The sequence below is a fragment of the Chiloscyllium plagiosum genome, unplaced genomic scaffold (genome assembly GCF_037043375.1).
Source record: "Chiloscyllium plagiosum isolate Xiang-an unplaced genomic scaffold, Cpla_swu_hap1 HiC_scaffold_3, whole genome shotgun sequence".
NCBI lineage: Eukaryota > Metazoa > Chordata > Chondrichthyes > Orectolobiformes > Hemiscylliidae > Chiloscyllium > Chiloscyllium plagiosum.
In genome coordinates this window covers 101,984,169-102,010,367 of record NW_028270141.1, presented here as the reverse complement: position 1 = coordinate 102,010,367, position 26,199 = coordinate 101,984,169, and the positions used below count along the sequence as shown (strand labels likewise).

At 42.4% G+C, this 26,199-nt stretch overlaps 1 protein-coding gene across 7 annotated transcripts in view; it reads right to left on the bottom strand.

The window, feature by feature from the left end:
* The window catches only part of slc2a12 (solute carrier family 2 member 12), a 93,231-nt gene that overhangs the window by 5,113 nt on the left and 61,919 nt on the right, over nucleotides 1–26,199 (bottom strand). For 3 of the 7 annotated variants that reach the window (XM_043686333.2, XM_043686345.2, XM_043686340.2), the window contains exons 4-7: nucleotides 25,997–26,119; nucleotides 21,450–21,582; nucleotides 14,530–14,609; nucleotides 12,651–12,972 (exon numbers count right to left, since the gene is read on the bottom strand). In XM_043686333.2, coding sequence (XP_043542268.2) covers nucleotides 12,758–12,972; nucleotides 14,530–14,609; nucleotides 21,450–21,582; nucleotides 25,997–26,119 — 551 coding nt within the window. In that variant the 3' untranslated portion in view covers nucleotides 12,651–12,757. Of the gene's footprint in view, nucleotides 1–12,650; nucleotides 14,610–21,449; nucleotides 21,583–25,996; nucleotides 26,120–26,199 lie in introns of those variants that run through there. The other 4 variants (XM_043686359.2, XM_043686363.2, XM_043686352.2 and 1 more) reach the window with 4 other exon arrangements.

The window sequence follows — 26,199 nt, the reverse complement described above, 5'->3', positions numbered from 1 at the left end:
TTGGTAGAAAGCAACAGTCATTAATGTCAATGCTGCTATGATTGAAGTAGCGCTTCACTATGTCTTTGGTGTGTTTTTGTATATTACCTTCCCCCCCCCACCAAGAATGTTGGCCAAATGAGAGTTGAGATACAGAATATGGTGGAGGAGATGCGTTTCAGCCACCCTTACACAATATGCAACCCATCATAGTTGATTTTGTGTAAGTTTTGCCTGAATGCTTGTAGAGTTGGCTTCAAGAAAAACACAAACTTTTGTTTGAGGTACAGATGTAAATTCTCTGGATCTGACAAAGTATCAGAGTTTTGAAAGGTGGGAGAACATAAGATTCACAGTTCAGCGATTGTGGGGATGCAAAAAAATACTCAGTTATCGGTCAGCTTGAGGAGTGGGCAAGGGCTTGAACCAAATAAAAGCAAGGGGATCTATGGGGATTTACATTGCTAGCTTGTGATTAAAAGAGTTTGGAGTACTCAAATTAGCCTAATTCTGTTTCAGTATCAGTTACGAATTGACATGTTGGTTGACTTATCCCCTCTCCATTGCTAAGAGTATCATTGCATTACCCGGCTAACCACAATGGCTGAGATCAGATAACTTGACCCAGATTGTTGCCAAATGTGGACATTCACTGGCCTGCTTTTGTTGTGCAATCTTCTTAACAATTAGTGGTTATTAGGGCCCTCTATTTATTTTCTTACAGCAGAAACAATGGGCTGAATTTTAAGGGCCTGAACATAAGACATGGAATAGAAATTAGGCCATTCAGCCCATCAAGTATGCTCTGCCATTCAATCATAGTTGATAGGTTTTCAGCCCCATTTTCCAACTTTCTCTCTATAATTTTTGATCCCCTTGGCAATCGAGAACTTATCTATCTCTGTTTTTCATATACTTAATGACCTGGCCTCCACAGCCTTCTGTGGCAATGAATTTCACAGATTCACCCCTCTCTGGCTAAAGAAGTTTCTCCTTATCTCAATTCTAAAGCGTCTTCCCTTTACTCTTAGGTTGTGCTCTTGAGTCCTCATCTCTCCTGCCAATGGAAACATTTTCCCAACATCCACTCTGTCCAGGCCATTCAGTATTCAGTAAGTTTTAGTTAGATACCCCCTTCACCCTTCTCAACTCCATCAAGTATAGTCCCAGAGTCCTCAAACTTTTCTCATATGTTAAGCCTTTCATTCCTGAGACTATGCTTGTGAACCACCTCTGGACCCACTCCAGGGCCAGTACATCCTTCCTGAGGTTCAGGGCCCAAAATTGCACACAATACTTTAAATGTCTGACCAAAACCTTATAAAGCCTCAGAAGCACATCCTGTTTTTATATTCTAATCCCCTCGAGATGAATGGCAACATTGTATTTGCCTTCCCACCTACTGACTCAGCCTGTAAATTTAGAGGAACCTGGACTGGCACTCCCAAGTCCCTTTGCATTTCAGATTTCTGAATTTTCTCCCCATTTAAATAATAGTCCATACCTCTATTCTTCCTACCGAAGTGCATGACCTCACACTTTCCCACATTGTATTTCATCTGCCACTTCTTTGTCCACTCTCCTAACCTGTCTAAATCTTTCTGCAGCCTCCCTGCCTCTTCAATACTATCTGACCACTATCTTTGTATCACCTGCAAACCTAGCCAGAATGCCCTCAATTCCTTCATCCAGATCACTAATGTATAAAATGAAAAGTTGTGGTCTCAACATTGACCCTTGTGGAACACCACTAATCACTGGCTTCCATCCTGAGAAGGACCATTTTATCCCTGCTCTCTGCCTGCTGCCAAATAGCCAATCTTTTATCCATCCTTGCCTCAAATACTCCCCGTACGCACTTATCTTACTCGGCAAGCCTCCTGCACGACACTTTATCAAAGGTCTTCTGCAAGTCCGGATAGATAACATCCATTGGCTCTCCTTGGTCTAACCTGCTTATTACATCCTCAAAGAATTCTAAGAGATTTATCAGGCATGACCTCCCCTTGATGAAACTATGCTGGTTTTGCCTTATTTTACTATGCACTTACAAGTATGCAGGCAATGATAAGATTTGTGGCAAAACCTTATCAGGCATTTGATAAGGTTCCCCATGGTAGACCATAACACTAACTATGGAGGCAGGGGATTGAGGGTGATTTAGCGGTTTGGATCAGAAATTGGCTAGTTAAAAAAAGACAGAGGGTGGTGGTTAATGGGAAATGCTCATCCTCGTGTTCAGTTACTAGTGGTGTATTACTGTTTTGGGGCCACTGCTATTTGTCATTTTTATAAATGACCTGGATGAGAGTGTAGAAGGATTTGTTCGTAAATTTGTGGATGGATCCTAAGGTCAGTGAAGTTGTGGATAGTGCTGAAGATGGTTGTAGGTTGCAAAAGGACATAGATAAGCTGCAGAACTGGGCTGAGAGGTGGCAAATGAAGTTTATTGCAGAAAAGTGTGAGGTGATTCACTTTAGAAGGAGCAACAAGAATAAAGAGTACTGGGCTATTGGTAAGATTCTTTGCGGTGTGGATGAGCAGAGTGATCTCAGTGTCCATGTACCTAATCCCTGAGGTTTCCACCCAAGTTGATAGGGTTGTTAAGAAGGCACACGGTGTGTTAGCTTTTATTTGTAGAGGGATTGAGTTTCAGAACCATGAGGTCATGTTGCAGCTGTACAAAACTCTGATGCAGTCCCACTATGAGTATTGCATACAGTCTGGTCACCACATTATAGGAAGAATGTGGAAGTTTTGGAAAGGGTGCAGAGGAGATTTACTAGGATGTTGCCTGGTATGGAGGGAAGGTCTGAAGAAAGGCTGAGGGGCTTGAGATTATTTTCATTCAAAGAAAGTTGAGAGGTGATTTAAATTGAGACATATAAGACAATCAGGGCCTTTGTAGGTTAGATGGGCTTCAGATTGGTTTCACAGGTCAGCACAACAGCAAGAGCTGAAGGGCCTGTACTGCGCTGTAATGTTCTAAGTTCTATATTGATTGTACAAGATGTCCAGTGACATCTCAACAATGGTAGCAATTCATTGTATCTTTTATATATTGGCCGGGCAGTGAGGCAAGCTTCTACTGTTAAACTTTCATTTACAAATTTGGTTTAAACAGTCCCCGATGGAGTACTGTAACAAAACTACAAACTAACAGTCAATGGACACTTTTATATAAGGGAATATTAACTGGGGTGATGAAGCACCCCAGCCCTGAAATATCTAAATGGCTTATATTGTGCCGGTGAATACCATATGTTCTCTCTCCATGGATGACCAAACACAGACGGAGCCAGGAAAGAGGTGTAGACAGTCAGACACAACGACCTCCTCCACAGACTGCTGCCTGGATTATAACTTTGGGCAGATTCTCCCACATAGGGTGCCTATAGTTCGTGAAGATGGAGCTGAAGTGCCCAATCAGAAATTGAGAAACTGCCCATTCAAAAATGCGAGAGGAACAGCAAACTGAAGCACTCAACTTAAATGTGAGAAACAGTTTCATCCAGGCCACAAAAACTACATGTGGCTTGGCACACCATCTACTTACTTAAATGGTGATTACTTGGGGCTGCTGCAGGCTGCACTCGCTACCCCCAGGTGCACAATGGAAAAGGGGAGGACCTGTTTATAGAGGGCACTTCACTGGGCATATTTCCCACTGAGGGGTAAAACGTAGCAGCCGCCCACACAGGAAACACCTCTATGCTGTTTTGATCGACGTGGAGGAATTTCCTTGAGATGATTCAAATTGTGGGGTTCCATGTCCTGGGGGAAGGTCCATTACACGGGACTAATGTCGAGTTCCAGACACACAGGAGTCAGTTCATCTGTAAGTCTACTCCACAGTTGAGCCATCTCAACTTTTTATGAGGTACTGGGCCTGACTACCTAGCTCATGAGGCCCTGAATGGCTCGGACTATGTAGTAGATGAGTTCTGTGCCTTCACAGCCACCTGTTCCAGCATTACCTAGCCCATTTCTCCACTGGTCAACTCAGTGGGCTGAATACTCACCTATGCCAGCTCTATTGATCCAACATCTTTGTGATTCTTTTTATAGCTTTTCAAATTGATTGTGACAAGAAATAGAAGCCTGCTGCACTATGAATATGATCTTGGCCGATCATCTCCCTTAACTCTACTGGCCCAAGTGTTCCCAATCCTTTGAAAATCTGTTGATCTCATTCTTGATTGTTTTCAGTGAAGCAGCATCCATGGTACTTTGGGGTAGAAAATTCAAAAGATGTACAGTCATCTGTGAAAAGTAATATTTTTATATCTCAATCTTGATTAATTGACCCTTTATCCTGGGATTGTGTCTGTGTTCTAGATTTCCTAGCTAAAGAAAACAAATCCTCTGTGTCTGCCCTTCAAAATCTTGTATATGTTAACATGATCACCTCTCAGAACCTTTTTGATGAAAGGTTATTGTCTTGAAATATTAATTTTATTTTTGTTTCTCAACAAGTGATGACTTGTTTCTGCACCTCATATTTACTTTAGCTACTTTCCATGTTATACCTATGTGGAAACTTGGACAATTTATTTTTGCAATCTTGGCCTGTTATTTCTCTTCCTATTTCTTCTTCTTATCAATTCTTTAGTCATTCTTTGCTGGTTACTAAGTCTATCTGAACCCCCTATTCTTTGTGGTATTATATGCCTCTTTCTTTAATCTTCAATAGTCCCCAGATTCCCTAGTAAGCTACAGATGGATCTTTCATGTGAGTTTTAATATTAATGGAATATTTTTTCTTGAACATTTAATTATTTCTTTAAATGTTTCCACCCTCTTATTTATCAGCTTTCATTTTTAGCTTATTTACCCAATCAGCCCTCAATCAGCTCTCCCTTCATTGTTTAAAGTTTAGATTTTTGTTTTAGACTTGAGTATGTCACTCTCAAACATCTTATGGAATTAAATTATATCTTTGCTTCCCCCCTCCACAGAGGATCTTTTACTACGAGATTAATAATTGCTCTGTCTCATCCCACAATGCTGAATCCTAAACACCTTTTTTCCTAGTTGGCTCCATAGCTCCATCTCTTATACTAAGCTCCCGATTATTTCTCTTCTACGCCTGAGGATTTCTGCTGCTTCAGGCACTGTGTTCTGCATTCTCACAACATTTTATGTGAAGCAGTCTTTCCTGGTATCTTTAACCAGTTTAGTTCAAATTCCAAAGTTATTGTTCTTTTATTCTGGATTTCTCTGAAGAAGGAAAGGATTGTTCCCTTATAATCCCTTTCAATATTTAAGCACATCAATCCAAATTTCCTTTTTTTAATAATGTTATTTAAATTTATTCCATCTTTACACATGATCAGTCTATTCATCTATCATATCATCCTAGTGGTTTGTTGCTAGATATTTTCCAGATTATTATATCCCTCCTTTTGTGTCTCATCCAAAATTGAACAAAATATTCCATATATAGTTTGACTAGAACAGTATACAACTGCAATAATCCAATCTTGTTTTGATATTTTAAATATCTTGGAATGCAATTCATTAAACACTGTAAAAGTATGTACTGGAATCTGCACGCTAACTTTGTTGTTTTACACAAAATAATGATTTTCATTCCATACCTCACAACCTCCAACACTTCACTATTTAAATGATACTGTTAATAAAGCAGTCAGAAAGTTGTGGCTTGAAGCTCCACTCTCACACTGGAGTATTTAGCCTAGGCTGTATTTTCAGAACTACATTTTTAGAGTTGTTACAAATTCAGATGAATATGGTTTCCATTTTCATATTTTAAAGAAGGAAACAACACTATCTGAAAACAAGTTATAAAATATTAGTAAGACATCTCCGCTTCTGAAGTCAAATTCTCTTGCAATGAAGCCAGCCTTCCTAATTGCTTGCTGCCTCTGCCTGCTTAATTTCATTGACTGTTTTTTAAGCTTTTCACAATCGGCATCACAAGCAGCAATAAGTTGCCAATTAAGGGGAATTATTGCTTACTTAAACATCTTACCTAACTAACATAATTAATAATCAGTTTTCTAACCTAGCAAACTCACTACATGGTGAAAAATCTCAACATTAAAACCCAGATACATGGTAGGTTCAGTTTATTACTGCAACCCACAGCAACATCAATACTGGCCATATGTACCCTTTCTCCACAAACATTGGCACACAGCATCTCACAGCTATCCTGGCACCAGTACAAAGTTGCATTGCAGGGTGCACTGACAACTAGCAATGAAAGACTGCTGTGGGGACACTTTATGTGCACAGTCAGGCATCCAGCTTACAGATTGGACCTGGCTGCATCTCAGGACTGCTCGCTTGCTCTTTTACTGCTCAATCACTTCGTGCCTATGGCATGGTTGCAACATTCACACTAAGTAGGACAGTACAAATTAGCGCAATCACACAACCAGCCAGTTTGCCGTGATGATCCTCCGTTAAAGAGGCATACAGCTTGCTGTACAGCAGTTAAACATGTCAATCTCACACCCATTGCATGTAACTACAGCTTACGGGGCAAACACACTGCATGAGCAGCACACAACAGCCGTGTTTCACAGTCTTTGGGGAGTAGTCCTCACTGAAGTCTGTGGAGACCCCCGATAGTTACGGCGTCCCAGTATAGTATGTCAAGTGCCACCTCCAACAGGTGACCAAGGTCAAACATGCAGCTACAGTATTCTCGGTAAGGAGGGCTATATGCCTCTACAGTCCAGACAGTTGGTCAGGGTCATAGCTGACAGTCCAGGGGGATGAGTAGGATTGTCAAAATAAAGGCACCACTCAGGACTGTCGAGTCAAGTGCGTTGGAGTAGGACACGGTCAGTCCATTGGCTCCATCCATAGAAAATAAGAGGAAAGGGGGAATTTGGGTTAAGAGCAGCTATTGCCATGGGATTGAGTCTTGACAGGTTGGTCTTTGGAATTGGAGCCTTCAGACTCTGTTGAAAGGTGGAGTATGACTGTGAAGGTGGAGGGCTATCTGCAAAGGGCCGGGGGCATATTGTAAAGCTTGACTTGGAAAAGAGGGGGAGAGCTGTGCATGGTCAGGAGAACCCTTGCAGTGAATGACCACGGCAGGCAGGGTCACCTCATGTACCAGGGGTTGGAGGGGAAAGGTGAGCAAGTATAGATCTTTATAAATGGTTGGGTGGACACTCAGGGTAATGTGAGGCCTAAGGGGGGAATTGTCAATGTCTGGGAGCTCACTGACACTTTCAAGCTGAGGCTGGAACCCACTACCACTCGCCTTCTATTGTGATGCAAATTTAAAATGTGAAATGGTGAAGGAAATGGCTGCGAGCATACTCAGAGTGAATGGGGTAGGTATCTCAACTTACGAGGGAAGGAGCTGCAGCTAACATCCACCCCAAGTCCTGAAGAAGGGTTACACCCAAAACATCAAGTTCTCCACCTCCTGATGCTTCCTGGCTTGCTGTGTTCTTCCAGTCTCCTGCTTGTCTAACACTGATCATAGGGCTTTTAAAGGCAAAGAACTTCGATCTCAGACGGATGTTCTGTACAGGACACAGATATGGAGACTGCCATACCCCTGTGATATCCTACAGCATTGACCCTCTCTCCAAGTAAAGACAACCAATAGTTGAGAATCACGTACAAACCATTGTCTCCTGTGCCATCTAAGTGCCCTCAATAAGTTTTCTTCCTCTCCCTCTTGCCTCATCCTGGTATACTCCCTTGTTCTGCAGCTGGGGTGAAGGGAGCCTGTTCGGTAATGGAGCCTGTTAGTCCTGCAGTTTGGTCAGGTGACCCCAGGGATGCCTCTATTTCCGTGGACAAGTTGATCCTCTTCAGTTTGGACATCCAAGAGTCAGAGGGAGGGCAGGATGGTGGGTGGCCCAGGCACCTCTGCATTGTCCTGAGGAGACTTTGCAGGCTCTTGTGTGTGACTCATCTTCCAATGCATGCTTCCCAGCATTGTTCTCTCTCCTTGAGAGGAAGGGAACCTGTATTGGGGTCAGTGTTCCAGACTACCTTGTTGCCAAATCATTGATCCTGAGGTCCAATGGGTAGGCCAATGGAGTACAGGTCTGTGTGTATCCCCAGCAAGCTCTGAGGATACTAGGCATGGCTGGCCAAAGCAGCAGCATTCTCCTGTCCATGGAAACAGACAGACTGACACAGAATTCTTTGCACTGTTGCAGTTTCTAGCAATAAGGGCCATTAGGTCCCACATACATGTTTGCCACTTCTGTTCCTTCCTCTGTATTTGGATGTTGTCTCTGATTGCCAATGTTACTGGGTCATCTCTTGCTCCTCATGTCCGTTTAAAAACTCCCTCACTCCAGGGAAAATATTCTTGCTATTCGCTTTTCCTATAGTCCCCAGGACTTTGTCACCATCCTATTCCTGAATAAACATCGATACAAAGTATTTTCCTTTTGAAGTTATTAATTTCTAGGATGTGGATATTGCTGGCTCGATCAGCATTTGCAGCCCATCCTAATTAAAATAACTCCACAAAGACTGGTATCCTATCACCAAGTCACTCTTTCTTTACATGCGGCAAGTCCTTGACACTGATCTAGCTCCCTCAGGGTGAAGAGGATGTCTGACACTCCTGTTCGTATCTGTCAGCCAGGCCTCCCTGATTGCACCAGATTAATAGCCCAGATCAGGGAACTCATATTCTATGAGGTCCACCTGGCTGACCGCTTTACAATAACGGTCCCTCCCCTTCTGAGTCTGAGGACATAGGCTGATTGGTTTTCTTGTAGTTCCTCCTTCGGCGTTTTAGTATCAGGTCAGGTTCCACCGACCCTGCCTCTGATATGGGCGGCGTGTAATATAGAAAAGCTCGCATCTTATACCTGGAGTGTCTCAGAAGAAATTCATTCTCTTCTTCTAGTGGCAAAGGTGTCGGTGCAACAACATCTGTAATATTCATCTCCAATTCCGAGACTATCTTCAACGCTTGACAGAGAAGGAGAACTCTTTGAGGAGAAAGTGAGGTCTGCAGATGCTGGAGATCAGAGCTGGAAATGTGTTGCTGGAAAAGCGCAGCAGGTCAGGCAGCATCCAGGGAACAGGAGAATCGACTTTTCGGGCATAAGCCCTTCTTCAGGAATGAGGAAAGTTTGTCCAGCAGGCTAAGATAAAAGGTAGGGAGGAGGGACTTGGGGGAGGGGGCGTCAGAAATGTGATAGGTGGAAAGAGGTCAAGGTGAGGGTGATAGGTCAGACTGGGGTGGGGGCGGAGAGGTCGGGAAGAAGATCTCAGGTTAGAAAGGCGGTGCTGAATTTGATGGATTTGACTGAGACAGGGTGGGGGGAGGGGAAATGAGGAAACTGGTGAAATCCGAGTTCATCCCTTGTGGTTGGAGGGTTCCTAGGCGGAAGATGAGGCGTTCTTCCTCCAACCGTCGTTTTGTTGTGGTCTGACGATGGAGGAGTCCAAAGACCTGCATATCCTTGGTGGAGTGGGAGGGGGAATTGAAATGTTGAGCTACAGGGTGGTTGGGTTGGTTGGTCCGGGTGTCCCAGAGGTGTTCTCTGAAACGCTCCGCAAGTAGCCGGCCTGTCTCCCCAATATAGAGGAGGCCACATCGGGTGCAGAGGATGCAATAGATGATATGTGTGGAGGTGCAGGTGAATCTGTGGCGGATATGGAAGTTTCCTTTGGGGCTTGGAGGGAGGTGAAGGGGGAGGTGTGGGCGCAAGTCTTGCACCTCCTGCGGTTGCAGGGGAAGGTGCCGGGAGTGGAGGTTGGGTTGGTGGGGGGTGTGGATCTGACGAAGGAGTCACGGAGGGAGTGGTCTTTACGGAATGCTGATAGGGGAGGGGAGGGAAATATATCCATGATGGTGGGGTCCGTTTGGAGGTAGCGGAAATGACGGCGGATGATGCGCTGTACATGGAGATTGGTGGGGTGGTAGGTGAGGACCAGTGGGGTTCTGTCCTGGTGGCGGTTGGAGGGGCGGGGTTCAAGGGCGGAGGAGCGGGAAGTGGAAGAGATGCGGTGGAGGGCATCGTCGACCACGTCGGGGGGGAAATTGCAGTCCTTGAAGAAGGAGGCCATCTGGGTTGTGCGTTTTTGGAACTGGTCCTCCTGGGAGCAGATGCGACGGAGTCGAAGGAATTGGGAGAATGGGATGGCGTTTTTACAGGGGGCAGGATGGGAGGAGGTGTAGTCCAGGTAGCTGTGGGAGTCGGTCGGTTTGTAGTAGATGTAGTAGAGAAGGAGAACTCACCTGGAATAGTCAGAGAGGCTGTTGAGGAGCTAGACATATTTGGTGCCCACCCCATTTGCAAGTTTGCAGCTTTCTCAGGGCTCATGTGCCTGTTCAGGATTGTTGCTCCTCCCTGAACGTTAGACATCACTTGGTCTAACCTTGTGTCGACCATGCCTCTTAACCATGCAGGGCCATTGCTGTGGTTCCCACACCAAACTTCGTTCCTTGAAATAAACTGTCTCTCTTGCTTAGCAGAGTCTTGTGTCCACTATTGGTGTTCCTAATGCCAGTTACCCCTCACCCTCCAGGAAGATCAGATGGGGTGGTATCTTCTCCCCATGAGCAACCCTGTAGTTGCATGAAGGGTGGTCCTAGAATCAAATAGGAACCAGGACAGTTTTGTTACTAGTGAAGCTGTAGGCTATTTCTTTAAGCCTGACTTCAAAGTTTGACTACTTTTCTGCCAAATCATTGGATGATGGATAATATGGAGCTGTCCTTATATGTGGAATACTATTCAACTTTAGTAAATATTCAAATTCCCTACTGATAAATGATAGCCCAAAATCTGTGACCAACACTTATGGAAGTCCATGTATTACAAATATTCTGTCTAATGTTATCCACATTGCATACTCTCAAAGGTTTTGAAGCTTTGTCCTATTACCACATTACCTCTTTGCTGTCTTATTTTTCTCTTCACTTCCATTCTCAACCTATTGTATTTAGCCTGGTCCTAACATGAAGAGTTGATATGAAGTGCATCAGACAACCAAATGTTCTTGCTTCAGAATTTTCTCTATCCTTCTCATCACCCAAAACATTGATTCCCTTCTCTTTCATGCTTGTTCAATATAATTAGCATGTACCTGAAGCATCTCAGTTTGAGGCTCACTCATTATTTCATTACTGTTCTTCTTGTAGGTCTTGGATTCCATTTGCTTTGGCTGGATCCCTTGTCATAACATTTAAGTTAATCCTCTCCTAATGTAGATTGACCTTTGTTCTTCTCCTCTAATAATTTAAATTTTAGAATTCAATGAGCAGTCTTAGTGTTCCCCACAAGCACTTGGTCATTCTTCAACTTCCAATCCAGCAATGCCTCCTTTCCAGTTAGGTCAGGAGCAGAATTTCTCCCCGTCTTTACACACTACTCAATGGCATTATCCCAATTAACATTTAGGTAATTAACATTTCCCTATGATTTCCCTGCGGATGTACTCCTCCATCTTTCATTATAAGGAGATCTACATTAATCTCTAATAGTGTGATTGCATTCTTTTTGCTTCACAACACAAGCCAAATAGACTTTGTCCTCGCCCCCAAAAAGATATCCTCTCTTTTCAACATTGCAATGGCTTCCCTAATCAATCAACCCCTGCAACTTCAATTACCTCCTAGTTTCCCATGCCTATCTTTGTATCTTTGAATGTTTTTCACACCGTTGTCATCAATCTAAGCAACCTTTTTGTTGTTGCCACTATAGCATAGCTATTTGTGTATTTAAATTATTTTATTCACCATACACTATGCATTTACGCACAAGCACTGTAACGCCGCTTTTGTATTTCTTATCGTCCTTCTCAATCCATTTCTATGTAATATGATACCACTCCCTTCTCACGATTCCTGATCCCAAACCACATCTAGTGAAACTTGCCTAGTACTGCTCAGGTGCAGCCTGTCCCTTCTTAGCAAACAATATAGAGTGACAATATATACAGGCAAAACTACATATCCAGAGACTATGGTTGAAATTCATTTCTCTTTGACATGTGCAAAAATCTGATACCTGAGCCAGGCAAGATCACTGTGGCCAGTCATGACCAGACAGTATAGTTCCCTGATGGATTCTGCCAAGAGTATTCCTATCATCAACACTGGGATTCTCTGTATATAGTTGTCGATAACCATGTTAAAAACCATGTCCTAATGGGCAGGCTGGTGCTGGACGTATAGGCAGGAATGGGGGCACTGCAGGGTAAGCTGCAGTACTCAAAATACATGGGGCCGGCGAGTGAATTTGCCCCGGAAAATGCTCACAAAAGGCATCCATGTACATCTAAACAGCTGCTTGACCAATCAGAGATTCTGGCTCCCCAGTGCTAGTTGCTCCAGCTCCCTCGATCACAGATTCCCATGCTCTAAATCTTACAGACACAGAAACTGTGTTTTGAGGAGCAAAACGCAGGAGAGAAAGAACAGTGATTGGTGAGCTGGGAAGGTTACTTGATAATTCTCTGGGCCACTTGAATCTCATGACAGTGAAGAAGTGGCTATTCACTGAGCTGAGTACCATCGGGATCGAGACTGAGTTGCACCATGGGGGAGTGAGGAAGGGAGCAGAGTCCAAGTGTTAGTTGAGGAGTGGGGGTGGGACACGGAGCCCAAGGGTGGGGATAGGAATGAGCAAACCGCCAGACCCCGGTATCAGTTGTTTCACTAATGATTGGGAAAGTAGGTTCCACAATGTTTGCTCATCATGCAACTTTATCCATCACTGTCCAAGTTTATTGCAATTTCTATTCACTTGTTTTACTCAATAGGCTGACAGAAGAGTCAAAAAGTGTGGCGCTGGTAAAGCACAACAGGTCAAGCAGCATCCAACGTGCAGGACAGCCGATGTTTCGGGCATAAGCAGAGGCCACACAAAACAACTTTCTGTAAACAGGAGGGAATCAGGGTCTTATATATCTTCTGTGGGTACAGACATGAAGACAAAGTTGTAGATAATCTGCAAGTTGATTCCCTCGATGACAGTTGGCATCTTACGTTCAATTTTTCCATAAGTTTTTTTTCACAGGAAGCTGTTCACAAATGATATCTTTACTAGATACAGAATCCCTGAAAAATCAGGATTAATGTTACATCATTTTTACATAAATTTATCAACTATCTATTTCGGTGAATGTTTTGAAAGATCCGGAGAATGGAAGACTTATTTGTCTTAACAAATGAATTAACAAAACATATCTTATTTATAGTTTCCCAAGTTAAAAGATTTACTCTTACATAAATATATATACATAGAATGCATGTATGAACTCTTTGAAATGTGTGCTATCTTATCTTTCTATGGAAGAAATGACCCCCCTCCCCCACCCCAAATATGACACAAATGCATAAGGTAATGTTACTGGGTAACTGCATTGTCTAAGAAAGCAGCGGGTGAGAATGAAGACAAAAAGTACCTCTTGAGAAAATCTCAAGAGTAGCTACTTAAAGAATTATTTGACCCCAGTAAGCCACATGGTTTAACGGGCTAAACTCCAATACTATTCTGTATAATTACAAATGTCTCTTAATCCAACTTTCCAACCTTTGTCAATTTGTACCTGAACTCTTCAGATTTAGGGAAGTAAAGTGTACTCCTGCCTGAAAGGGCATGCACTCCTTGTCACACTGTGTTGGACTTAATGGAAGCAACTGTTATCTCACTTACCAGTTGAAGAGCATTGGTCACTGTCTGTGCCACCTCTTTCAGAGAAGATCTGCTCAATTAAGTACCACTCAGCCCTTAACCGGACAACAGCAGACCTTCGGATCAAGGAAATGGAGGCAGAAGTCCTACCTAACAAAATCTGTTAGTTAATCACACTAGCAGCTTGGGTTGAACAGCAGAGCCACCAGGTGTGTAGTGGCTGCTGCCAGTTCTACAGTCACTCAAGAACCAGTGTCAATGCTCCAGACCACAGTAATGAGTGGAATCATGAGGTGGAAGTCTTAGAGATGAAGGATTTAGCAGCAAAGACAAGAAAATGCCACCTTGCCTCACCCCACTGCCATCACCACCTCTTGCTGATGCCAGCTCCCTCTGTCAGACAGTGTTTTTGAACAAGGCTACCTTCCTGTTTGCCTACAAGCAGCCCTGAAAGGGATAGTTTGTCATGTCATGTTCCCCATGTGGCAAGCTTCTCACCTGCTGTTTAATTCCACTGGTGACAGGATGGAGTCCATTATTAAATGTTAAATCCCCATTTAACACATTCAATTGGCAGTAGAGTGGGAAAGTCATCCATGTGCCTTCCCATTTTGCCTGATTAAATGCCTCCACTGCCAAACTTCATATGGGCCAAAAATATTAAATTCCATTCATAGAAACGTTATGCTAATGTGTTTTTGAGATTGTTAGCATAGTTACAAGTATTTGTGCATTGTAATTTGTTTATATACAATTGTGTATCAAAAAATATTTAAAAACTTGAAGAATGTTAAGGAATAATATGTTTGACTTAAAACAGTGCATCATCGTTTCCAAAATCAGTTTTTTGTTTGGAGTACAAGTTACAAGGTAGAGTCACCAAAATAACTTTCCAAGCCATCTGTATGGTATTGGATGTCAGTAGCCCAGATGGAGTGCTCACCATCTCTCTGCTTCCGGAATATTCCTGGAATCAGTCTCTTTATGTGCTCAGTTGTACAGCAAATTGGAGTTCTGTTGTACCTGGAAGATTGTCAACATTTTATGATGATTAGAATTCAATTTAGTATTTGATGCTTCAACCACAAATCTATTTCTTCTGTTAAATCCATGGCCATTCTGGGCTTCAAGATAAGTCAAACAATTTTTAAAGGGTGGCCTTTGTTTAAAGTAGGGTCAGGCTGAAAGTAAATCAGCATGCACAGCTGAAAACAACTATTAAACTAATGTGTACTACAGGACAATTGTTAAATGAAAATGCAAATTTTCTGGTGAGACTACAACTTATTCAAATAAAAATCAATGATTTGTCATTTGACTATGCAATTCATGTTCCAAACTTCATTTCTGATTCCATGGGAACTGAAACACAACATCTGAAGTCATTCTAATCAGTCAAGGAGTGGCACAAATGGCAGTTTGCTGACATTTCACACCAGGTTGAATTCCTGTCTGAGAAATTGTGGACTGCTGAAATGAACAAACATTATGTTCCTGGAGAACTAATGTCCAGGATGGTTACCAATGCTACTTTTCAAGGTGCTTAGACTGACCTCTGGGGAACTTGTCTTTTTTTAAAACTTTATTTCCAGATACTATTTATGATGTATTTCATGTCTTTCTGAAATACATATAAATGAACACCAGAAACTAAGATTATAACTATCTCTGTAGGCCTAGCTCGCCAAACATTAAGAAGCTTACCAGCTACATTGACAAATTGTGCAGCATTAATTAGTTAAACTCCAGCAATGTTCCTGCTCACTCTAAGGACCCATAAGCATTGATCAACATACAAGATATAAATCAGAAACAGGAATAAACCATTCAGCCCCTTGAACATGCTGTTCCATTCAGTATGTTAATGGCTGATCAGCGGAACCGTGCTGGGCCCATAACTTAGAGGTCGATGGATCGTAACCATCCTCTGCTATGCGAATTTAGGTGGCACAGTGGTTAGCACTGCTGCCTCACGGTCCCAGGTTCAATCCCAGCCTCAGGTGACTGTCTGTGTGGAGTTTGTATATTCTCCCAGTGTCTGCGAGGGTTTTCTCTGGGTGCTCTGGTTTCCTCCTCCAGTCCAAAGATGTGCAGGTCAGGTGAATTGGCCATGCTAAATTGCCCATAATGTTAGATGCATTAGTCAGAGGAAATGGGTCTGGGTGGGTTACTCTTTGGAGAGTCGGGTTGGACTGAAGGGCCTGTTTCCACACTGTAGGAAATCTAACTGTTCTGAATGAATAAAATCCACATTTCTTCTGATCCTCTGCCAAGCTACACCTCAATCTCTGGACTTTAAAAAATGGGGTGCCTTTATGGAGAGGAATTGTTCTCTCAATCAGCCTAGCAGAAATTCTACATACACAAAACCAGGCTCTTTCTGTTTCAGATATATGGCCAAACAAATTGAGTGACACACTTACAAGCAAGCTGGCAGTTTCTCTAAGTATATTAATGGCAGACACCTCGTCTTCACCAATTTGAAAGCTATTGGCATACATTCTAATACTCTGTGTAATGTTGAGTTTTGGATGAGCTATTTGGCTGGAATTGCTTAAGAGATCTGCTCTATTGCCATGAATTTGTCTAAAGTGCGTAGTAACAGGGTTTCTGCCAGACATCTGGCAGAGTTACAGCGTAGAGAAAATTTAGAGCTCTAATATTCATCAGCTGAAAGCTAAGGAAAGCAAAAACATTTTTTCTTGGCTCTTGAATACCTTTGTAATCGAGAGGAAATGGGATAGGAAAGCCAGTTCAGGATTGAAGAGCTTTCCAAAATTGTTAACAATCCAACCCAGCCTGGGGTAGTAGATGGGGCGGGGGGGGGGGGGGGGGGGTGTTGAGTTAGTGACAAAGTTTGAAGAAAATGGGAGTGATCTCAGCTAAATATATTATGTGCTAAAGCAATAAAGAGATGGCCAAGGTGGAGCCTGAGCTGAAATGCCAGTTAAAGCCACCTTTGGCAAAAAGTTGGCACCTCAGTAGAGAAGTTGAAGCTGTACCAATAGTGGCCCCAAGGTTTGCTAAAGGGCTGATTGACATTTAAGTTCTCTGCTCATGCTCATTAAAGAGAAGGCACATCATTCTTTTTTGGAGAAGACAACTTAATCTGTCCTCACTGCAACTAGTTTAACATATGCAAAGTATTAATTTATGAGAATTTCAAACATTATGTAAAGATATATGATCTTTCCATTCTTTTACCGCTGGAGGTTTGGGAGAACAAAATATTTGGAAGATATTGGCAGATGTTCTGGGATACTTTGTAAAGACTTCAGCTAGTTTTGTTTTGAAAATATTGTCAGAATTTAATCTAAAGTGACTCAATGAGTGCTGTGCTAGTCTACCATTTTGGAGTTACCTGTAATTTGCTAAAGAGGAGGCTGTTGTGCAAGAGGAATGGGAGGAGGACATGGGTGAGGCAACACCAATTTCTGCAAGGGGGAGGGGCAGATTCATAAAATCCCTATAGATTGGAAACAGTCCCTTTGGCCCAACTAGTCCACACTGATCCTCCAAAGAGTATCCCACCCAGACCCATTCCCTTACCCAATTACTCTGCATTTTCCCTGACTAACACACCTAGCCTACACATTCCTGAACACTATGGGCAATTTAGCATGGCCAATTTACCTGACCTGCACAGCTCTGGATAGTGGAAGGAAACCTGTCCAGGGAGAATGTGCAGACTCCACACAGACAGTCGCCCGAGGCTGGAATCAAACCTGGGTCCCTGGTGGTGTGAGGCAGCAGTGCTAACTACTGAGCCACCATGTTGGTGAAGAGGACTGCTTCTCCCACTTTCTACACCATAGGACATCTGTCCTTCTCAGATCATCCTCAGGATATCTAGTGCCATGTCCACTGTGCCTCCTCGTTCAGTCAGTAAGGAATCCTGAAAGTTGCTGCAATGTTTCAGATACTGCACTTTGAGTGGAGGTCAATGTGGAGAACATACATTTACTGCTCCATTAAAAGAAAATCTAATCAGTAGTTGATTGCTAAACCTGTAGAACTCTCTTTGAACATCTCCAGATAAATTCAAATTATAATAATCAGCAATTAGGGAGAACATTATGTGCTAAAAACAGCCATTAAAACAAATATGTTTACACTGCACATATTTAGTACTTGGTTTCACCCATTTACCGAATTAACCAACCAATGATGTTGATTGTTTAGCTGTAAAGAATTGCAGCTCATTTAAGACAGATAAACGGACAACACAAGGGTTACAGAATGATTTGCCATATAGTACACAACTTGGCAAGTTGTACAATGCCCTATGACCAGTTTGTTGACAGGCCCGACTTTTCACTTTCATAAAGTTACACATGGGTGGTTCTCTTCCCACTGCTGCAGAAACCTATGGTATAGATTCATTACCTTGAGAGTTGAGTTTTTGTAGGAGCAAGTGAGGACTGCAGATGTTGGAGATCAGAGTTGAATAGTGTGGAGCTGGAAAAGCACAGCCAGTCAGGCAGCATCCGAAGAGCAGGAGATTCGACGTTGCGAGCATAAGCCCTTCATCAGGAATGAGGCTTGTGGCCCAAGGGGTCTGAGAGATAAATGGGAGGGAGGGGGGGCTGGGGTGAAGGTAGTTGGGAATGCGATAGGTAGGTGAAGGTGGGGAGAAGGTGATAGGTCGGAGAGGAGGGTGGAGCAGATAGGTGGGAAGGAAGATGGATACGTCGAATAGTTCAAGAGGGCAATGCAGAGTTGGAAGGTTGGATCTGGGATAAGGTGGGGGAGTGGAGATGAGGAAACTGGTGAAGTCGACGTTGATCCCGAGTGGTTGAAGAGTCCCAAGGTGGAAAATGAGGCATTCTTCCTCCAGGCGTCAGGTGGTTAAGGTTTGAGGAAACCCAGGACTTGCATGTCCTTGGCGGAGAGGGCAGGGGAGTTAAAGTGTTTGGCCACAGGGCAGTGAAGCTGTTTAATGCGTGTGTCCCAGAGATGTTCTCTGAAACATTCCGCAAGTTGGCGTACTGTCTCCCCAGCAGAGAGGAGACCAAATCAGGACGAACGGACACAGTAGATGACATGTGTGGAGGTACAGGTAAATCTCTGCCGGAAGTGGAAGGATCCTTTGGGATCTTTTATGGAGGCAAGGGGGGGGGGAGGTGTGGATGCAGGTTTTGCATTTCTTGCAGTGGCAGTAGAAGGTGCTGCCAGTGAAGGATGGGTTGGTGGTGGGCATGGACCTAACAAGGGAGTCATGGAGGGAATGGTCTCTCCGGAACGCAGATAGGGATGGGGAGGGAAATATATCCCTGGTGGTGGTGGGGTCTGTTTCTAGGTGGTGGAAATGGCAGAGGATGATGCAATGTGTCCGGAGGTTGGTGGGGAGGAAGGTGAGGACCAAGGGGCTTCTGTCCTTGTTGTAATTGGAGGGAAGGGGTTCAAGGGCGGAGGTGCGGGAAGTGGAGGAGATGTGCTGGAGGGCATCATCCACCACGTGGGAGGGGTAATTGCAGTCTTTGAAGAAGGAGACTATCTAGAATGTTCTATGGTGGAACTGGTCCTCCTGGGAGTAGATGCAGTGGAGGCGGAGAATTGAGAATATGGGTAGCGTTTTTACAGGAGGCAGGGTGAGAGGAGGCATAGTCCAGGTAGCTGTGGGAGTTGGTGGGTTTGTAGTAGATATCAGTGTTGAGTCAGTCACTGGAAATGAAAATGGTGAGGTAAAAACAATGACTGCAGATGCTGGAAACCAGATTCTGGATTAGTGGTGCTGGAAGAGCACAACAGTTCAGGCAGCATCCAAGGAGCTTCGAAATCAACGTTTCGGGCAAAAGCCCTTCATCAGGAATCAGGCTTTTGCCCGAAACGTCGATTTTGAAGCTCCTTGGATGCTGCCTGAACTGCTGTGCTCTTCCAGCACCACTAATCCTGAAAATGGTGAGGTCCAGGAAGGGAAGGGAGGTGTCTGAGAAGGTCCAGGTGAACTTGAGGTCAAGGTGGAAGGTGTTTGTGAAGTTGATAAACTGTTCAACCTCCTCGTGGGAGCAAGAGGTGGTGACGATACAGTTATCAATGTAGAAGAGGAAGAGCTGGGAAATGGTGCTGGTTTAATTGTGGAAGACGGACTGTTCCATGTACCTTCGAAAAGGCAGGGCCCACATGGGTACACCTTTGGGTAGCCCTCCAGCCACATGGTATTATTGTGGATGTCACCAGTTTCCTCATTTCCTCCACCCCCACCTTATTCCAGATTCAACCTTGCAGCTCGGCACTACCCTCTTGAACTGTCCAACCTGTCCATCGTCCTTCCCACCTATCTGTTCCACCCTCCTCTCCAATCCATCATCGTTACCCATTACCTTCATCTACCTATCACATTCCAAGCTACTTTCCCCCAGCCCCATCCCACTCCCATTTATCTCCCAGCCCCCTTGGGCCACAAGCCTCATTCCTGATGAAGGACTTATGCTCAAAATGTCCATTCTCCTGCACCTTGGATGCTGCCTGACGAGTTGACATTTTGCGTCCATTCTTTATATGTCCTTAGCCGCACACAGCAGAAACTTCAACTATTCCAAATTGCCATTGCTCCTTACCATAGGAAAATCACATGCAATCTTCATTCCATCCTTCTCAAGCTCCAGCAACCTCCCGTGACCCTGATATTGATTTTGAAATCTTTATCTTTGTTGACATACCCTCAGCAGCCTTGTTCCATCCTGAATGAACTCTCTAACTAGCCTGGACATTTGATACAGAACTATTGCTTGTTACTTGCACTTCCTGCTTTTTAACGAAGGCCTTCATTTATTGCTGATTTCTAATTACCATAAGGAGCATTTAGGGGGAAAAGGGAGCCATTAATAAATGACAAAGACAGGGGTGCTAGCTAAGTGGAACTTGCTTTAAGACAACACAATCGACTGAGTTTGCATAAGAGAGATAGTCAAGTTTGGAAAAAGCTAATGATCTAAGATTTTGATGGTGATCCTTGCTCCTCATCACTGTCCTGAGGCAATTCAAGAATACGTTTTATGAGTATTGAACCTGCTAGGATCAAGAGTTAGCAATCACAAATGAGAAAACCTGGCTGAATTTTATTTTCTCTAACCTAAGGAAACAGAAACTAGTTGCAGCACAAATGTTCCAGCAGAGATCAAATATCCAAGCACAGCCAAATATCAAATATGGGACCTCCTTATGGACTACAGGAAAATGCTTGGTTTTCCCAGTCTGATGGTAGGTGCCTGCTGTGCTAAAACATATTATCTCATTGACTCAAAGGCTTTCAATGCACCTCATCGGATCCTGAACAGCCCAATGTGACCAGCTGTAAATCTGTGCACAAGCTATACACAATGATCAGGAGACCCATAACGTTTGTTTTAATTAAAGGACAACCTCATAATGTAATAAACAAGTTATATAATACTCTTCTCACACTGGCTTGGTTCTTAATTGGAACCCTAATGAAGAAAACCAAAAGTAATTTAGTAATTGGCATTTCTGTACTGTACTGCCTTCATTATCCTCCCATTCATGATTAAATTGGAACATGCATAAGAAAAATTTACATACTAATAAAACTTGACTTTTAAAAATCAGCTTAAATAAAGAAATAAACTAAACATAGTTTAATTCTGTTGCATCATTGCAGGAACCAGGACAAAATCAAATTACGTTTTCAAGCTTAATGTCCTGAAATGTCAGAGCAGCTCAGAATATTGAGTCAACTGTGACAAAGGGAACTGGAAACTGTCAAACTGTATAGTCTCACTGGGATGGCATTACCCATCCTAGTTACATTTTTTGTCTACTACAAAATGTTGGCCACCATTAAATCTGATTCGTTGACAAGTTGTACTTACCACATGAATATTGGATTTTACTTCAACTTACCCTTGGTTTAGCTGTTCGGATATCTCCTCTAGGGTCTGACCTTTCGTCTCAGGTACAATGAATATGATAAAAGGCAATCCGATAAAACTGACAATTGCGTATATTAGAAGAACCCACATGAGGCCAATTAATTCTGGAACCATCAAACAACAATAAATGTAAGCGTATTTTCAAAGGAACAAAACAATTTTATGATATGTTCACACTCCACAGGTTTGCCATCAGAATAAAATCAAGATTACCAGGTAAAGACTAGTTCACTCTATAGACATGAATTCAGTGTATATCTCAGCCAGCTGTAAGCTATTTCTTAAAATGACAGAAAGATTTGCATGGAGGGACCAACCTGCTTATCGAACAAGTACTTTGTTAATGTATATTCCTGCAATAGGAACATGAAATCATGAAAAGGCAGGGAGTCCCAAGGGTTTGTTGTCCAATTAAATTATGGTTGGTCTTTATCACAAATCAACTTATTTGCCAGAGTATCCCTTGAAACCTTCATTCAACAGAAGTCTATTGATCTTAGTCTTGGAAATTTCAATTGTTTCAATAATCACAATGGGAGGAATTGTGTTTAATCTTGATAAATACATAGTGCATACTCACTGAATAGTTGAGTTATTTGGATTCAGTTTTCCATCAACTGCAACTGAGTTGATCCAGATGTGACCTTTTATTTATAGGTGATAAGAATCTCAATAATAGTGCCTTATTGTGGTTGAATTCTTTAAAGCATTTCAAATAATGATTTAATCTTTGGAAATGCAAAGCCAAATGTTCTCCAATGAGATGCTAATACTCATCAGTCATTGAATTTTCAAAACAATTACTTGTATGAAGTGGTTGCTGATATTTCACTGTGATAAGACACTATTGTCTCATTTTTTCATGAGGGTTCATCTCCATGAAGGCAGATTTCCTCCTCACCACAAAGATAAATCCTGAGCTCTGCTGAAGTCTAAGGATCACAAGAAAATTATGTTTTTTTTTAAACTTAAGAAAAGCATCCCCAAAGCTTCACAGCTCATAAACTACCTTTGAAGTTTGGCCACTTTTGTGATGAGTATACTTTGCAGCAGCTTTGCTTACAGAACAGTCCTATAAGCTGAGATCCAGAATGTACACCAGATGTACTGCCAACATTTGGGTGCTGTTTTGCTGCTGCAAGCCTATTTAACCTAATACAACACAAGGATGCAGCTTCTGGTCTGCTAGTAAAATAGTAATTTGAAAATAGATTGGTTTATTCTTCCTTGGATTGTTGTAAGGTAACATTCTGATTCAACAGGTTCGCACTTAAATGTTCTTTCTGAACACTCATCCAGATACTGGCCAAAGCATTTACGGCATTTTGTCTGCGCTCTGGTCAATGGAGAAAATGTCCAAAGAGTTGTCGAGTTGCATCTGGATTTAGTTTTCCATCTCTACTCATTTATTAGGCATATTTGAAACTTATTAACACAAAATATAGGTCTGTATAAATACAAGGATTATTTGAAACAAACTCTCATCCCATTTCTAACTTATCTGGAGTTTGTTCTTAGCTTTACAATTAGAAAGAGAAGTGTTGGCTGCCTCAGCTAAGAGCAGATTCAGTAACATGAGATGGATAGGAACATTGTATATCCTATGCTATAAATCTCGGAGAGTTGTCATGTATATAGGGTAAGGGTGATTTATCCCAGTACACTGAGTTCTGGGCTTATAAAACAGAAAAGATTCATTCATCAGTGACTGTGAAGCATGTGTGATCAAAACATTAGCATGCTGCTTTTTTGGTGACATTAGCTACTCTACTTTGACTATTATTAAAATTAACCACTTAACCAACCAGCTGAATATTTAATAATTTTTTTTACATTATCAGAAGGACTAGTTATGTACCTGGATGTTTAAGACAGTGGCTTAAAATTTAATCAATTTGGTAGAGCTCTTCAATGTTAATAATTCCATTATACTTTTCATGTGTTGGAGATGGAACTTTTTAACTTTTGTTTTAGCAAATTAAAGACAGAAAATTAGAAACAATCTACAATGTTTTACAGCTTAGATGTACAACATGGAAACAGACCCTTTGGTCCAACTTGTCCATGCCAATCAGATATCCTAACCTAATCTAGTCCCATATGCCAGCAGTTGGCCCATATCCCTCTAAACCCTTCCTATTCAAGTACCTGTCCAGAAGGGCATTGGTTTAGCTCAGTTGGCTGGATTGTTGATTTACAGAGTGTTATGACCAACAGTGTGGGTTCAATTCCCATCACAGGTTTGAGGTTACTATGCAGGACTCTCCTTCTCAACCTCTTCCCTTGCCTGAGTTATGGTGGCCCTCAGGTCAAATCACCACCAGTCACCTCTCTCTAATAAGAGAGCAGTCCCTATGGTCAGGTAAGACTATGGTGACACAACAACCCATCAGGATGCCTTTCAAATGCTGTAATTGCACCAGCCTCCACCACTTCCTCTGGCAGCTCATTCCATACACTCATCACCCTCTGCATGAAAAGGTCTTTTTTATATCTTTCCCCTCTCACCCTAAACCTATGCCATCTAGTTCTGGACTCCCTCACCCCAAGGGAAAGACCTGGTCTACTTCATATATATTAGACAATGAAGTTCAAAGGGACATGGATAGGGTGAACAGACAAGGTCTTTTTCTCAGAGTAAGGGAGTCCAAAACTCCGCTGAAAAGTTTTAGTTATAAAGAGCGATTGCATATACTATGGTTGTTTTCTCTCAGACCAGAGGGTTTGAGATATGTAAGATTATGAGGTGCATAGAGAAAGTACACAGGAAGAAACCTTGCTCCTTAGTGGAAGAGTTAATGACTGGGGGCATAGATTTCAGCTAAAGGGGCAAGATGTTTATAGGTGATATGTGGAAAAGTGTTTTCACCCAGAGGAAATCTGGCAGAAACTCTCATAACATTAAAGAAGTATTTAAGTGCCCACCCGTGATGCCAAGGTATACAAGGCTAGGGGTCAAGTACTAGAAAATGGGATTAGAATAGTTAGGTTGTTCTTTTTTACTGGTACAGACTTTCTGTGCTGTGAATCTCTAAGACTTCTGAGTTTTGTGAGTGGTATATGGAAACCAGACTATATGGCAGAGACTGTACTTAGAGAACATTGAATTCAGGAGTGTGATAGAATACTCTCCACCTTCTTGGAGCCACAACATTCAGGAATTTCAAATAAGTGCTCTGTGTAATCTCTTCCTTTTAAGCAGGTACCTGAAGCCCCTGCTAGCAAGTCACAGACACTATATATTTTATTAAACAAATTACAAAAACAGTTTACAACAAACAGTTACATTTACAGCTGCATACAAGAGACAGCAATTTTACAAGGGAGAGGAGCAGCAAGTCACAGACACTATATTCCAACTCCTTTGTAAATCAATTTGCTGGCAATCTCCAACAGGTGCCTGCAGCTAATTGGTCTCATTTAACTAAGTGGCCAATCCATTCAGGTACATGGAATTTTCAGAGTAGTGTCCATTCACATAAGCCTTCATGGAGAGAATGACTTTGTATTCAATTCAATTCATGTTTAGCATGGTCAAAGAAATACCATGATATAAATTAGTGATCCTGAGAAACTGAATTATCTGGGTGATGAATTACAGGGACCAGTAAATCCAGGCAAGAGAAATCTGCCATACCGTTTTAGGAATCGACAAGTTTGATATGATGGAACAGTGGGTGAAGCAAAGTAACTATTGGACACATTGCAAGAATAGCATCCCTTGAAGCTATGGGAATTCTATCATAGAATGATTTAATTTCGTATAGGACCCACAGAAATTGTTCTTAATACATAAGATATGCCTGTTTGCCGTCAGCAGCAAACTTCTTCCTTACTTGCAGTCATGTGGTCTCAGTGTGTGATGTTCTTTCAGGCTGTTTGTGCACCTGCTACTACTAGAGGGTGGTCTTCAGTTGCAAATATGTCTGCCCTTTCTATGCGTACCTCCTGCAGCGGGATTTACAACTCTTAACAGCAAAAGAAATAACTTTTCTACCATTCCCCTGGCATCCTGTTATTTCCCTTTCTGGTCCTGCTACAACTTAGAATTTACAGGTCAGCTGCAGCACTTCCACAGATATTCCCCTGAGTGGATTTTCCATTATATCCTTTGAGTCAAAAGTTTCCTATGTAAATGTTTCCAGTTTCTGGATTAGTGGTGCTGGAAGAGCACAGCAGTTCAGGCAGCATCCAAGGAGCTTTGAAATTGACGTTTCGGGCAAAAGTCCTTCATCAGGAATAAAGGCAGTGCAGTGCGTATGGCCCTTTCAATTTAGGGATAGCTGGGAGAGCAGGACTTCGACCGGAAAACTGGATTTTTGTGTTGAATGGGCAGATGAGCCTGTAAGTTGAGTCAGACAAAGCCATTTTTGTCAGACTTGGAAAATCTGGATTGATCAGTAAAATAAGTCAAATAAATGGTGAGCTCAATCTGTGGCCACAGTTATTCCCAAGATATAAACTTTGGCTTTCATCCAATAATTACATTTGCCAAAAGCCTTAGTGGCTGTGCCTTACCTGTCACGGACAGAAAAGTTAAAGCAATGAGTAGATTCAAGGCCCAGTTCAGGCACGCTATGAGAGCCACTGCCCTGCCTTTTATCCCTACTGGAAAAATTTCACTCAGCAACACCCAAATTACTGCAGTCAAAGATAAAGAAAATAAAGTCAGCATTAGTACTTCCAAGATTAAATAAACATATCATTGACAAACCTTTTAC